At 40.3% G+C, this 16293-nt stretch overlaps 1 protein-coding gene across 12 annotated transcripts in view; it reads left to right on the top strand.

The window, feature by feature from the left end:
* Window positions 1–16293, top strand: part of tenm3 (teneurin transmembrane protein 3) — a 251798-nt gene that overhangs the window by 210777 nt on the left and 24728 nt on the right. For all 12 annotated transcript variants that reach the window (XM_054751727.2, XM_015954354.3, XM_015954353.3 and 9 more), the window contains 3 exons: window positions 9361–9465; window positions 10024–10154; window positions 12923–13092. In XM_054751727.2, the coding sequence (XP_054607702.2) occupies window positions 9361–9465; window positions 10024–10154; window positions 12923–13092 (406 nt within the window). The remainder of the gene's footprint in view (window positions 1–9360; window positions 9466–10023; window positions 10155–12922; window positions 13093–16293) is intronic.

Raw genomic sequence — 16293 nt, 5'->3', positions numbered from 1 at the left:
GATATGAAGAGACTAAAGGATGATTTAGATGAATTGCCCACCCAACATTGCATTGAGAAACTGGACATTATGGATAACCAGTCCAGAAGAAACAACATACTGATTGATGGAATCCCCGATGTAAAAGGGGAAAGCTGGAGTGGATCTGAAAGTAAAGGGCCATGATTGTGGAAAACCTTGGCCTGGATGCAAAATCCATTGAACTGGAACGTGCCCACAGATTGGGCCAGTATCTAGAGGGAGGGAGACCCCGACAGATAATGGTCAAATTCTTGTGTTTTAAAGACAGACTGTTCTCTCATCTGTAAGAAAATTGAAAGGCACAAATATCTTCATAAATGAGGACTTTTCAGAGGCTGTCCAGAAAAGAAGGCGAGAGCTGCTCCCAGAGCTGAAAGCTGCTCACAGTAGAGGGGAAAGAGCCAGCTTAAGGTCTGACAAACTCATCATCAAGTCAAGGAACGAAAAGGCTTCTTCATCACATCTCTAATTGTATTGTGTTATGTACCTAAATTCAGCACAGAGTTTTTAATCTTTTAATCACTTAAATATCTTTATGAACTATCCGGATTTGAACAGTGTGTCAGAACTTATGAATCTTAATTGTACTACTGACAATAATGGATGTCAGATTTTCAAGCCTTTTGATTTTTCCACTTTTGATTCATACAATAGTGATGCCGACCCTGATTTAAATTTCATTTCCTCGTTTAACTGCTCGAGTATTTGTAATGGTTAAAATGAATCTCAGTTTAACGACTTATGTGCCTCTTTGCCTGCAAATTCCTTTTCTACTTTTCATCTGAATATTAGAAGTCTGCCAAGGAAGTTTGATGATTTCATTCATTATCTTTCATCTCTCAATCATGATTTTTCTGTTATAGCGCTATCAGAATCTTGGCTTTCAGAGGACTCAAAAGAACTATTTAATATACCAAATTATAAATCAGATCACAGAGTAAGAGCTAATAGATCTGGAGGGGGAGTATCCCTGTTTGTCCATTCTCAGTATGATTTCAAAGTGAGAAATGACCTTGATTCGACAGCAGATGTGAATTAAGTAGAACCTCTTTTTTTGGAACTATCTAATGGTTTGAATGGGAAGAATATTATTGTGGGAGTTATTTATCTGCCGGGATGGGTACCTTTGGCATTTGAATCGATCCGGTACTAATTCCCGGTACCTACGAATCGATACCGGTACTTAATGGTACCAATTTTCGATACTTTTGAGTGTTTAATATTTTTAATTCTCTTTTATAATTAAATGTATATTTTTCTCAATATATAACAATATTTGATAAATATCTCGATAAATAACATACAACTGTTTAGTGAAGCCAAACTTTAGAGCGCGTTCATGTTCTTCTAGTCGGAATATCGGAGTTCCGAGGAGAAAGCGAACGCACCATTAGTGAAACGGAAGCTAACAAATCAAGCTAACGTTATCTTAAACATTATATTTACCAACCGGAGCAGCTTAAGATGAGGATGTCTCACTTAGATCGTTGTCGCTGGTTTCATCATCACCCAGTTACCCATCACATTTAGTGAAGTGGACCCAAGCTTTAGCTTTCGTTCTTTCTACCATGCTGCTCTGTTTACAACTTGCTCACAGCGACCGATGACATAACGCTCTTGCGCATGCGCAGCTGTCTAGGCAAGTTCTCGTTGTGAAGGATGGGTACCGAAACGAGGCACCGTTTCAAATTACGTGAATTGGTGCTCGGTCGGTACTATGGAATTTGGTCGGTACCTTAAAAAGTACCGAATTCGGTACCCATCCCTATCAGCCACCACATACGAATATTAAAGAATTTAATGAAAGTATATTTTTGTTACTTGAGGCTATTAACAGAGAGAGAAAGCATTGTTATATCTTGGGGGATTTTAACTTAAATCTCCACAAATATAAATCTGATGATCTTCTTGGGGATTTTTTAAATATTCTTTATTCAAATTATTTTTTTCCTTTGAATGAAAAATCAGAAACCCTAATTGATAACATCTTATCTAATTGCTTGACAGACATGAAATCTGGTATTTTGTACTCTGATTTGTCTGATCACTTTCCCATTTTTCAATTTACTGATTTAGATGAAAAGAAGATTAGAAATGCAAAAAAAATATTATTTAACAGAAATACGAGTAAGCAAAACTTTAGTGAGTTTAAAGATATGTTAGCTGACACCTCCTGGGGGGAAGTGTATAAGGAGAATAATGCTGATCTTGCATATCACAAGTTCATGGTAGTTATTTCTAACTGTTTTGATAAATGTTTTCCTTTGACTAGATCTGTCAATAAAGCTAAGCAAGCATTTAATAGGGAGTGGTATACATCTGCCTTGAGGAAACTTTTAAAGAAAAAAATAAACTATATAAAAAGTATATTTCAAATCCTGCTCCGATTAATCATGCTGCGTATAAATTAATCAGAAATAAATACACCAATTCTATTAGATCTGGAAAAAAATAAACTATTTTAGCAAGAAATTCTATAAATGTTCAAACGATACAGACTCTACTTGGAAAGTTATTAACAGGATTCTTCAAAGAGACAGAGTTTCCTTAGAAATACCATCTGTCTTTGAAGATGGTGAAGTTTCTATGAATAATCCATTTGATATAGCTGAACATTTTAATAATTTTTTTTGTAGGTATTGGGAAATAACTAGCTAATGAAATTCCAAGTTGTGAGGGTGATCCTCTGGACTTCATCAAAGGTTCATTCCCTAGTATGTCTTCATTTAGACCCCTTGATCGGCAGGAAATAAGTGATATCATTGACCAACTAAAAACATCTGCAGCTGGGCTCGATAACATATCAGTATTACTTATTAAGCTGGTGAAACAATTTATTTTAGAACCACTCTTTTATCTCTTTTCTTTGTCTCTTCAAACAGGTTTTGTACCAGATGAACTAAAAATTGCAAAAGTTGTCCCCGTGTTTAAAGCAGGAGATCCTTCTAATTTTTCTAACTATAGACCAATTTCTATTTTGCCATGTTTTTCAAAAATTCTGGAAAAAATAGTTTTTAATAGAATAATTCATCATTTAGATAGCAATGCAGTTATTAATGATTACCAATATGGCTTTTGTAAAAATCACTCCACTTATATGGCTTTACTCAACCGGACCAACAAAATTTCAACTGCCCTGGAAAACAATCAATTCACTTGCAGTGTTTTTTAAGACTTTTCTAAAGCCTTCTACACTGTAAATCATAAAATACTTCTAGCTAAATTGCACAAATGTGGTTTTAGATATACTACTCACAAATGGTTAACCAGTTATATTTTTAACAGAACCCAGCTCGTTTCAGCTAAAGGATGTTTTTTCAACAGAGCTAAGCTTGATTTTGGGGTACCATAGGGTTCAATTTTGGGTCCTCTGTTCTTCCTTATTTATATAAATGATATATTTAATGTCTCTGTCACACTATCACCAATTATGTTTGTAGATGACACAACTCTAGTGGTATCACATCCAAATTTTGAAATATTGATAGAGAAGGTCAATTATGGATTAGCTGCCTATAATGCATGGTTCAAATTGAATAAATTATCTTTAAATATCAGTAAATCTAATTTTATTATATTTAGTGGGAAAAAGCCAAACAATATAGGTATAAGTCAAATTAAAATTGACTACTGAACTACCACAGGTTTCATTTGTAAAATTTTTGGCAGTTATTGTTGATGAGAAATTAAATTGGAAATGCATGTTGATTATGTCAGTAAAAAAATCAGTAAATCAATTGGTATAATAAGGACAGTGAGCCTTCTTGTCTCTACAAAATGTCTTCTAACATTGCATTATAGTCTAGTGTATCCTTATCTTGCATACTGTAACATGATCTGGGGTAGCACATTCCCTCCTACTCTTAACAGAATTTTACTTCTTCAGAAATGCTTTGTCAGAATAGCAACTAGATCTGAACTACATGCATCTTCTGTTCCTTTGTTTCAGAGGCTTAATATACTGACTATCTATGAATTGAATATTCACCAAATTTGTGTCTTCATTTATAGGATTTTATTGACAAATGGTAAAATACCCAAACAATTCAAATCTTTCTTTAGAGTTAATTCACTCATTCATTCACATAATACATGACAGGTGATGTGTCTTCAACCCCCAAAATATCTTTCTTGTCTAGGACAATTTTCCATACGTTACAGGGGTTCAATTCTTTGGAACCGTTTTTCTCATCTGGCAACCCAGTGTTCTACTGTGGAAGTATTTAAAAAGCAGCTAAAAAGCCATCTAATAAAGGGTAAATGATCTGTGCCCTCCTGGACCTTAGCCTTTCCACCTCTATTTCAAGCACAATGACAACTTTAACATGGATACATTGTGGGCTCCCCAGTATCACCTATAGTCACCATCATCTACTTGGAGGAAGTGGAAACCAGAGCATTGAACTCCTACAATGGAATAACACCCAGCCACTGGTTCAGATATATGACATATGGGTCAAAATTATCATGCAGGACGTTTCACCAAGCACATTAATATCCTACACAAGAACATCAAGTTCACCAGGGAGGATGACCACAACAACCATACCATACCATACCAAGTTTATTTGTATAGCACATTAAAACACGGCATGAGAGCCGACCAAAGTGCTGAACAAAAACACACAATAAAAACAATCAAAAATAAACACTAAACCCATAAAAATCGAGTAATCCAACTCGAAAAGAAAAGGGGAAAGAGAATCAGTTAGACTGAATTAAAAGCCAACGAATAAAAGTGAGTTTTTAAACGAGACTTAAAAAGGGAAAGAGAGGAAAAGAGTCTGATCAGGAGGGGCAAGTGGTTCCAGAGCTTCGGTGCACAAACCACAACAACAAACTGCCCTTCTTCTGACTGCACTGTGCAAATTCAGCAGGATGGAAGTCTCAGCATTGAAGTCTACAGGAAACCAAGTCACACAGACCAGTATTTGCATTTTGACTCACATCACCCACTGGAGCCCAAATTGTCAGTCATCAGGACTTTACACCATTGGGCTGAAAAAATTTCCCCAAAGACTGAAGGAAAGCAAAAGGAAGAGAAACACATCAAGAAAGCTCTCAAAAAGATACTGCAGATACCCTAACTGGGCCTTTGTGAAATCAACAAAGAAGTCTAGAAAATAATTCACAGCAGCAACTAGCAAAGAAAAGGATAACAGGCGCAAAGGCACCATCACCACCGTGTGCGACGGTGGCACAGGAGTGAAGTGCTCGCCCCGTAATCTGAAGGCTGCAGGTTCGACCGCCGCTCAGTCTGTCTCTGTGGTTGTGTCCTTGGGCAGGACACTTAACCCACCTTGCCTGCTGGTGGTGGTCGGAGGGACCGGTGGCGCCAGTGCTCGGCAGCCTCGCCTCTGTCAGTGCTTCCCAGGGCAGTTGTGGCTACGTGTGTGTGAAAGGGTGAATGACTAAGTGCCTTGGGGGGGGGGGGGGGTTCCAGGACTTTAGAAGGTGCTATATCAAATACAGGCCATTTACCATGATCCCATGCATGACGGGAGGATCAGAGAAACATGGAAGAATCTTCCCCAAACAAAACATCCCGGTAAACTTTAAAACCCAACAGCATCCTAAGACAGAAATTGGTCAATCCAAAAGATAAAACACCCAAACAGAAGCTTACTGGCATAGTTTATGCAGTCCAACGTAGTGAGGACTGTCCAGGTTACACTGGGGAAACCAAACAACAATTACATATATGCATGGCACAACAGGAGAGCCACTTCGTCAGGCCAAGACTCTGCAATCCACTTACATCTGAAGGACAAGGGACACACTTTTGAAGATGACAAAGTACACATTCTGGACAGAGAAGATAGATGGTTTGAGAGAGGAGTAAAGGAAGCTATCTACTGTCAAACAGGAAAACCTACATTAAATAGGGGGCTTAAGGGAGTTGACGTCATTTTAGCAACCACGCCCCTACTCGTGGCCCCCAAGTGGCCCAAAGCTTCTGAACCATGCACCTAGGAAGCTTTTAAACCACGTGGACAGTCCTGCACGGAAAAACAAGGAGGACTGGCAAACGCTCGTAGTGGCAGAGGTTTGTACAGACATCTTTATGATTCGGTCCATAAAGATCACCGTGATCAAAATATTGTTAATAATTGCTGTCACAGTCGGAAAAGACAAGAACATAGTGAAACAATGCTGTTCACAACAGTGAATTCTACTTCTACCATTGTTTAGTGTTGTTTGCATGCCGTAGAGCCCCATGCCGCCCCCTACAGTCTGGGAGAATATTTGCTCACAACAGAGACAAGACGTAGAGGGTAGGAAGAAACCAAAAACTATGCAATTTCCGATGTGTTTCAATGCGTAGATGAAACGCGCATTGGAACTTGCATCATTTATGGTTCCTTTCTATATACAAGCAAAAACCAAGAATTCATCTTTCCAACATCTATAATGCAGCTTTAACCCCCCCCCCCCCCCACCCCCACCCACCCCCCCACCCCACCCCACCCCCCACTGTCCTATCAGGTGACCCCTCCAAAAAAGGTGACCTGCCACGTGGACATCAAGGGATAAACTATCAACCCTGCTCAATGGTCACCTTTTCCTCAGGTCACCTGATAGGACAGTGGGGTGTTAAACCTAATCCCAAAACAGTTTTGGTCCAGGTCACACTCTCCTGCTTCTTATCAAAACAACAAATCTAAAGCAATATGCCCTAACAACTCCAACATCTCATCAGTGGGTAGGAAGGAGGGGTATTTATAAATAGTTTCCAGTTAGCCACAATAGACAGCTAAAATTTATGAGTTTGACCCTCCTATATTTCCAGTCAGAATTGACAAAGTTCCTCGGTTGAGAAGCAAAATGTCTTCAAGAAACCAAAGTCCAGTAGCCTTAATTTGAAGCAATTGTTCTACTTCTTAATCTTTTATTTCATTCAAAATGTATAAAATAAACACAAACAAATACAACATACATTTACATATTGAGAAGAAAAAAAACATTTGAATGAAAAGGAGCAGATAGAAGATTAATCTTATTATTTCTGCCCCTTTTTACGAAATAAAATTATCCGTCAAACAAACGCAATATAACCTCAGTCACTTTCTAATATTTTCTTGTCTAATCTTTGACATTATAATTCACCTTTTCATAATTACTAAATACATTAGATTTTATACATGTTTTAAATATAGCAAGTGAAGTTGATTCTTAAATTCCTTGTTAATGGCATTCCACAATCTTACACCATTTACGGAAATGTTACATTCCTTCACTTTGGTTCTGAATCTGGGTTTCTTAAAGACATCAGTGCTTTTAACATGTACCCACTTACTCTCTTATGAAACATTTTCTGAATATTAGTTGGTAGATTACTCGTATTCGCTCTGTACATTATTTGCAATATTTTCCACTCTACCAAGTCAGGAAATTTCAGTATTTTGTATCTAATGAATAATTGATTGGTGTGATCTCTATAGTTACTGTTATTAATGATTCTCAATGCTCTTTTTTTGCAAAATGAACAACGGTTGTGTAAAAGTTTTACAAGTGGCTCCCCAAATTTCTAAACAATAAACTAAATATGGTTCAATCAGTGAGTGATACAATGTTAATAACCCCGACAAATTTAGTAGAAACTTGACTCTGTATAATACACCTATGGCTTTGGCGATTTTCCCCTTTATTTAACCTACACGTGATTTCCACGTGAGACTCTCATCGAACATGACTCCAAGAAATTTGGTTTCTTTTAATCTTTGAATTTCCATTCCATCTATTATTAAAGATACATCACAGCTTCTTCTGTTATTTAACAGTATATAGTTTGTTTTGTTCAGGTTCAGTGACTGTCTATTTATATCAAACCATTTTTTAACTTTAATCAATTCACTGTTTATCACTTGAGTTACTTAATGTGCATTTAATCCTGAATAAAACAATGTGGTATCATCCGCAAATAAAACTGTTCCAAGTAAATTAGATACATTTACCAGGTCATTAATAAACAATATGAACAGTTTAGGTCCGAGGACTGACCCTTGTGGCACACCATAATAAATATCTTTTAATTCAGATTTAGCATTATTTATTTGAACAAACTGTTTTCTATTGCGTAAATAACTATTAACCCATTGATGAGCCACCCCTCTTATTCCATACCGGTGTAATTTAAGAAGGAATCTTGAATGATCAATGACATCAAATGCCTTCTTTAAGTCAATAAAATCACTAATGAAATAGTTTTTATTGTCAATTGCTGATGAAATTTTATCTGCTAAATCCATAACTGCCATTGCTGTTGAATGTTTGGTCCCAAAACCATACTGTTCATGATTTAAAATAAAAATTTTATCAATGAATTTGTCCAACCTTAATGCAAACACTTTTTCTTATATTTTGGAAAACTGTGGAAGCAGTGACACTGGCCTGTAATTAGTGAAACTCTGTTTATCACCACCCTTAAATAATGGAACCACCTTGGCAATTTTCATGAAATCAGGGAAGACTCCTGTAGATAGTGACAGATTACAGATGTAAGTGAATGATTCAATAACAGATTCAATTATAGCTTTTACAGTCACCATGTCCAGATCATCACAATCAGTTGATCTTTTGCTTCCCCAGTTTTTCACAATGTTTCTTATTTCTTGTTGCTCTACTTTGTCAAGCAAAATACTATTGACATTTCTAGGTATTGCATTCATTGTATCGTGAATTATTGGTTTGCTTTCCACCAGACTCCTTCCTACATTTATAAAAAAAAATCATTGAATTCATTAGAAATTTCTTTAACTTTATAAATGTCTTTATTGTCCTTTACAAATGTAGTTTAGAAGTCTTGCATTTGCATTATCTCTGTTAATCACATTATTTATTATTCCCCATGTAGTCTTGATGTCGTCTTTGTTCTTATTCAATAGCTCACCATAGTACTCTTTCTTCTGTTTCCTAATTATTGTTACTCATTTATTTTTATACTTTTTATATCTATCTTTGGCTTCCTTTGTTTGTAACTTTAAGAATCTCATATACAGACAATTTTTTTTTTTGCACATGCATTTTTAATTCCATTAGTCATCCATGGTTGTTTATTTTAAAGGGCTTGTGTTTTTACATGGTTTACTTTGTTATTCTTTCTAAAAAAATTAATAATGGAATAAAAAAAGATTGAGGTATTGTGTGGCACTTGCTGAAATGAGCTTCCACTGCTGAGTGGCTGACTCACCTTCCGGGGTAGGGTGAGGAGCTTAGAGGTTGTTTTGTTTTTGTTTTGTTTTTTGACCTACTGCTTCTACACATTGAAAGAAGATAGTTGAGCTAGTTTTGCTGTGTTCTAAATCTAAATTAAATTAATGTTATTTTTGTTTCATACAGACCAGCTTCGTAACAACTACCAAGTGGGTAATGACTGTTCCCTGAGAGTCGTCTACGCCAATGGGATGGATACACACTACCAGACAGAGCCACATATACTTGCAGGTATGTTTTGAGAGGAACTCCTCAAAAGTACTTTAATACCAAAATCATTATAAAACAGCCCTGCTGAAAAAAAAGCAGCATAGACCAGTATAGATTGCAGGTTCAAGCCCCGTTCAGTCTGTCGCTGTTTCCTTGGGCAAGACACGTAACCCACCTTGACTGTTGGTGGAGTTCGGAGGGACCGGTGGCACCAGTGCATGGCAGACTTGCCTCTGTCAGTGCGCCCCAGGGCAGCTGTGGCTACAATGTAGCTCATCCCCACCAGTGTGTGAATGTGTGTGTGAATGGATGTAAAGCGCCTTGGGAGGGTTCCAGGACTCTAGAAGGCGTTATAATACAGTCCATTTACCATTTCTGTTGAAAACAGAAGACTGCATCTGTGATTTTGCATGCCTGTACATTGTATTTGATATTTATATATTGTGGTCAAATTGATTTCCATTTGCAGTAAAATTACAAACATGTATTATAAACAATGTATCATGTCTATTGGAATTCACTATTGATAATCTCATTAACATTTTGGGGGGTGTTTTGTTTTCTTTTACATCCGTATAGGTGCTGCTAACCCTACTGTTGCTCGACGCAACATGACTCTGCCAGGAGACAATGGTCAGAACTTGGTGGAATGGAGGTTTAGAAAGGAGCAAACTCAAGGAAAGGTCATTGTATTTGGAAGAAAACTGAGGGTAAGTGATTTTACAGATACTGGCCAGAGGTGTATTTCTTTTCAATGATGTGTAAAATGTACTGAAGCACACACTACTTTCTACATTTTAACCTGTTCTCTCTGTCAAACATCCAAAAATGGCTGTGGATATTGTTGTTACTCTCCTCTGTGTTCTCACTGGGGTTAGGAAACACACAGCAGCTGTTTCTAAACTGTTCAGCAGAGATATGTTGAGTCCATTCTCTCCAGGGCAGGCGGCAACAGACGTATAAGGTCTGTCTGGACAGATGGAAATTCTCCATCAGTCATCAGTAAAACTTGGAAAAACCTTTTACCACCAGTCATCAGCTTTGTTCTTCACGGACGGTGAAGAGTTGAACGACGAGTCGCAACATTATCTAAATGCAAACAGAATGCGAGTTAAAATATAATCTAAAATATTAACTTATTGGTAATAGAGCTGCAACAACTAATTGATAAAATAAAATCGATTAAAAAAATTGATGAAGAACTGCATTGGCAATGCATTTCGACATCAATTTGTTATGTTGTGCAACTTTTTTTCGTGTCGTGCAATCTTTATTTAACAGTCAATGCACGGCAACAGAGCAGACCGAGGCAGATCAGAAAAAGAAAGAAACCTTTAAAGGAAGACTGAAAACACATCTGTTCTCGCTGGCTTTTGGACGTTGAAGTTGGGGGAAGTAGGCCGGATATGGACTGTGAACTGGCACTCAGGTTTTTGTACTGTATTTTAAAATGGATTTTTTATTGTATTTTTATAGGATTTATTACGGTATTTTACAGGGATTTTTTAGTGTATTTTAATGGATTTATTAATATATTTTAATGGTCATATCTCTGTCCTATTGTGTGGCATTTTATTGATGTACAGCGCTTTGTTTGTCCATTCTGGCCATGTGAAAGCGCTCTATAAATAAAGTTGATTTGATTTGATTTGATTTGATTTTGATGAGGAACGACACTCTTAGAACAGTAACTTGCTTACTGACGCACAATGAGCTAATCTAGGTGGTATGGAGGAAAACAGAAACCAGCAAAGACACAAAGGCAGAAACAGTTTGGGATCAAAGCACAACTACGGGCAGATTAGCTAATGCTAGCAGGTAGCAGGCTCACGATCAAGTGGGGCTCCGTAAAAAGATGATGGCCGTGAAACTAAAAACATCTAAACTGTGTAGAAGTGGAAGAAAAGTCCTCACCATTCTTTTTATTCTTAGCTGTCTGCAGCGCTATGGAGCAGAACCGCTGCTGTCAGGTTGTCTGCTCTAGTCTGCTACACCACTGCAGGACTGTGGCAAGCCACTGTAACATGTAATTCACAAATGCGTCTATCTGTGAAAATAATTTAAACAGTATTGTGCCAAACCCTACTAATTAAATATGTCACCATTACATTTTTAGCAGTAGAAATGTAATGTTATTAGCATTTCCAGTAGCTGAACATGTTAACTAAGTACATTAAATTTTACTGATCATGGTTCAATTATAGATATATTTAGATGATAGTATGTTGTTTTGCACGCCATTGAACTGTTTTCTAATCATGTTTTGTTGTTAAATAATGTAAAGGAAGGAGAGGAAAAAATGTTTCCCTAGCAGTTTTTAATCAAGTAACTTAGTTAATGACATTTGTGGGATATGTGATGTCTTTTTAATCTGTAAAACACTTTGATTTACATCTTTTGTATGAAAAGCACTTCATAAATAAAGTTTGATTTGATTTAAATGTTCCTGTTTAATTCGATTAATTGAGTCGAGATCCCATCCGATTCATCGATGATCCTAATAATCGTTTGTTGCAGCCCTAATTGGTAATCTGCTAAAGAAAAACTATTAAATATTATTAAAATGTAAAACCATACAAATGCGCGTGTTCAATAGGTTAAACTTACACGTCGTCTCATTTATCAGCGGCGCTGTTTTCCTTTCATCCTCCATGAAACGGAGCATCGCTCGCTGCCGGATTCTGCATCTCCCAACTCTCTCTGCGTGTTCTAGCAGCCTTGACGTGATACCTGTGATTTGATCGCCCATCAAAAGTATTCTTGTAAAGCAGGTAATAAGCACAGCTACCTCCTGAGTCTGCTGTTAGCTTAGCTTTGTGGTGTTGTTATTCCGGCACTTAACACTGTCGCAGGCGGTTTCGTCATGCCCGCCTCTAAAAGGTCCCTGAGTGCTGTGTGAGTGAAATCTGAAATTGTTCACATCTTCCGCTAACCTAACCTTTATCAAACTTGAAAAAACTGGTACAGTTTTTTGGGCTGCTTTTGTCTGATATTGGTTCTTTTTTTTCTCTCTCTCTCAGATAGTCCTACTGTAAGGCAGCAACTAGTTTTTTTTTATTATTTATTTTTAATCTGGTGAATTTTACAGGTAATTTTCTGAAACCTGTGTGCTGCTGCGGCCATGAGGTTATGAGCTTTTTTGGTTTTTGGTGTCATGTGTCGAACGAGTCTGCAGCTGGTGCGTTAAACAGTGGGACAGCTCACCATGTTGAGGCAAAAACAACCCGTGTTAAAAGACATGTATGTTACATCTGACAATGTGGGCGCAATTAATCATTGGTCATAAACTCCAGCTGCCCATCCCATGCGATTTGCGCTCCGGTAACATTTGATTTTTAAATTAAGCACTTTGCACTTCTCGTTGTTTGACCTTTTTGCCATGTGAAAATGCTATATAAATAAAGCTGAATGCGAACAAATGGAGGATATTTTTGTTTGTTTGTTTACAAATTGTGTTTTTGTGTTTCCTGCCTAACAGGTAAATGGGCGAAACTTATTGTCAGTAGATTATGATCGCACATTACGGACAGAGAAAATTTATGATGACCACAGGAAGTTCATTCTAAAGATCATCTATGACATCCAAGGTCATCCAGCACTCTGGATTCCTAGTAGCAAGCTGCTGTCAGTCAACTTAACGTTCTCCAGGTAAGCATGTTTTGGCTGGGGAATTATGATTATAAGTCAGCCATTAAAGATGGCATCACACCATTGTAAGACTAAGCAGGCCCCCAAACAACCCCAGATTATACATAATAAAAATTAAGATATTTTAATAGGCTACAGTTTGAGTAAGGTTTAGATGTGAATTTAGATTATTGAAATTAAACATGATTGTAGTTCAGACCATGTGTTTAAAGGGAGACTAGGCAGTTTTGGCTTGCTTTTAGCACCCCCTAGTTCTCGTTTGTAGAACCGCTATGCGTTTGTCTTTTTTTTTTTTTTTTTTTTTTTTTTTACCGTATCGTATCCTGTCTGGCTGTGAAGCAAGCAGAATTGATGTCTGAATGCTGGTGACAAGCCTTACAGATTTATTCTCAGGTGGAGCATCAAAGCGTTTGCTTTTAATGTCACGCCTGATACTTAAAACTTTATTGTTGTTGTTGTTGAATGCTTTGTAATTCCGACCAGACACGGAGACAGAGGTGAAAGAGAAAGGAAAAGAAAAGGTGGAGAGAGAGGAGGAGGGGGGGGGGGGGGGTTCCACAAAAATAAACAATGAACAAGAGTCTGCTTCTAAACCTGCAGAAAAAGACAAAAAAAACAAAAGGACACAAAAAAGGGACACAACAACAATACAACAAGATCTACCTATCACTGCGTCAACTTGATGAAAAAAAAAAAAAACAAAAAAACAATATATATATATATATATATATATATATATATATATAATCAACATTGCTTAACTGAAGAATCACGATAATAAATCACAATGCATTAAGTGCCCCCCATAGTCTTAAGACATGTGTTGAACGTGCCCAAGCCCATACTTTTGAGAGCACCATGTGAGCACCTGTGTGTGTACACGCGCTTGTTTATTTAAGGTTTCTCTATAGGAGCGTCCAACAGAGTGTGAGGGACCACAGATCCGCCCCCCAAAGATGCGCAGGAGACGGGGGGAGCTCCAAGTCCCAGAGATCCAGGCGTTGCCCCAGAATGCAGGAACCCCAAAGAGACTGCAACCAGAAAGGCCCCCGCCCCCCTCGAGAGGCACAGAGGATCGCCCCGGGGGGCCACAACCAGCAGCCGGCAGAGTCCCTGGAGATATCAGCGGCAAGCCCACAGGCCCGCCCGCAGCCTCCCACCCCCTAGCCGGCCGAGCCCGGGACCCAGCGACCCGGGACCCAGGGGTGACCACCCCCGCCGGGGACCCAGCAGAGCCCAGGGACCCAGACCCCACCAGGCAGCCACTGGGATCTATCAGGCAGATGCCAAAATCTTAAACCCCCAGACCCGGTTGCCACGAACACTCAGGCAGACCATGGCACAAGCCCCCACACCAGGTGTGGCAGGGGGAGGGGGGACAAAGATCTATATCATCAAGAGAAGTTCCAGGAGAGGGGAGGACCCAAAGGCCCCACCTGACATATACAGTCATACACAAACACAGTCATACACTCCCTCCCTCATGCTCACACATGCACATACAACCCAAGACTTACAAAAATGCACGCCGGACACTCACTCATGCTCCCCATACACACCCTATTAACTCTGGTCCCGGTACTGCTGCACATGGGGTACAACCATCACCGGTAACCAGAGTTTGACCCTTTCTGCTGGGGTGCTGATGAGCAGGCTCCCCCGCCCAACGCTGAGCACAGCAACCCACCACCCCAGACCCCAACCAGACGGCCAGATCTCCCTCCTAGCCTCCAGCCCCAGGAAGCCTAGCAACAACAGAGGTGGCTAAGACCCCTAGTCTCCCTCCACCTGCTCCAATATAGTGTTGTGTGATCATGAGGTGTATTCCATGGCTGTGGTGAGTGGGCAGTGCGGGCATCATCTGGCATATGCCAGCTGATGCCACCGCACCACCCCACTTACACCCTCAGCCATCAGTGTCTAAGTGCGGTTTAAAATTGGAAGTGGGCACCGGCACTCGGGAGGAGGCTGAAATATCCCCCTGCCAAATGCCGTTGAATGTGCTCACTCCCAAGGCCCTAAGTGTGTGTTTGTGTGGAATGTCGTCAGTGGAAGTGTATAAGGTGCAAATAAAATTGGGGGGCAGGTTGCCACAGGAATGCGGAAATGGGGTCCATACCCGCACTCCCTGACTTGCCCACCCCCCAAGGTCCTATGTGTATGTTTGTGTGATGATGTGAGGGAGCAGGAGGAGAGGAACATGCGGGGATGGGGAGGAATGGCTGGTTCGGCTTAGCCCTCCAGGGAGCCAGCTCCCCTACTGGCCCCAATAGGCACCTCTGTTGTCAAACTGCCACCCAGGGCATGGAGACCCCAGCCCATCCTGCCAGGGCCCAAAGCAGCAGCATTACAGAGCCTCACGGAGTCCGAGGGCACCAACCCAGCCCCATCCCAGCAGAATATCTATGCCCACCCCTGCATTTGCACAACTTCCAGAATATATAAGACATGGGACATCCAGGTAAGGTTTGGTCCTCCCCGTCCTGGACCTCCCCCTCCCCTGTGATGGAACGGCAGAGGAGCCAAGGTCTACCTGATGCCCCCGAGCCCGGGCCAGGCACTGCTGAGTGTTCCTGCCTTCTTCCCGGCAGCATACATGTCAGGACCCGACCCCCAAGGCACCGCCCAGATCCCCACACGGGGCCGGCCACCCCCAAACCCCGAGCCCCCAGGCCCCCACCCAGACCCGCCCAGGGGCATTGCAGCCGCCAGGCAGTGACCCATGGCCGCCGCCAAGATCCCCAAGGGGCCCCACTCACAACCGCCAGCAGTCCACCCCCCGAGGCAACCCAAGCACCTCCAGAGGGGGGCAACAGCCCCCCAGTCCCAGACACCCCCAGTGAACCCACCTCCAGGGAACATCCGGATACTCCAAACTCAGACCCCCCCCCCCCCCACCCACCCACCCACCCACCCACCCACACCATCCCGCAGGACAACATCAATGGCCCCCCACCCTCGCTATGTGATGGAACCGATCAAAGGAGCCCAGAGAGATTCATCTGAAGTGGAAGCAGAGGCTATATCAAGTGCAATATGATCTAACAAAAGATTTCTATACTGGTTAATGCAGAGACTTTCTCTATTTTTCCAATTCAAGAGGATAGTTTTCTTAGCGATGCATATGGCAGTCAGAACCACGTGAACCAAAGATGTTGCAATCGGGACTTCGTGCAGCTGTCCCAGTAAACAAAGAGAAGG

Source organism: Nothobranchius furzeri, chromosome 7 (genome assembly GCF_043380555.1).
Source record: "Nothobranchius furzeri strain GRZ-AD chromosome 7, NfurGRZ-RIMD1, whole genome shotgun sequence".
NCBI classification, from domain to species: Eukaryota; Metazoa; Chordata; class Actinopteri; order Cyprinodontiformes; family Nothobranchiidae; genus Nothobranchius; species Nothobranchius furzeri.
The sequence above is the reverse complement of the archived record's forward strand: the minus strand, read 5'-3'. Positions and strand labels throughout refer to the sequence as shown.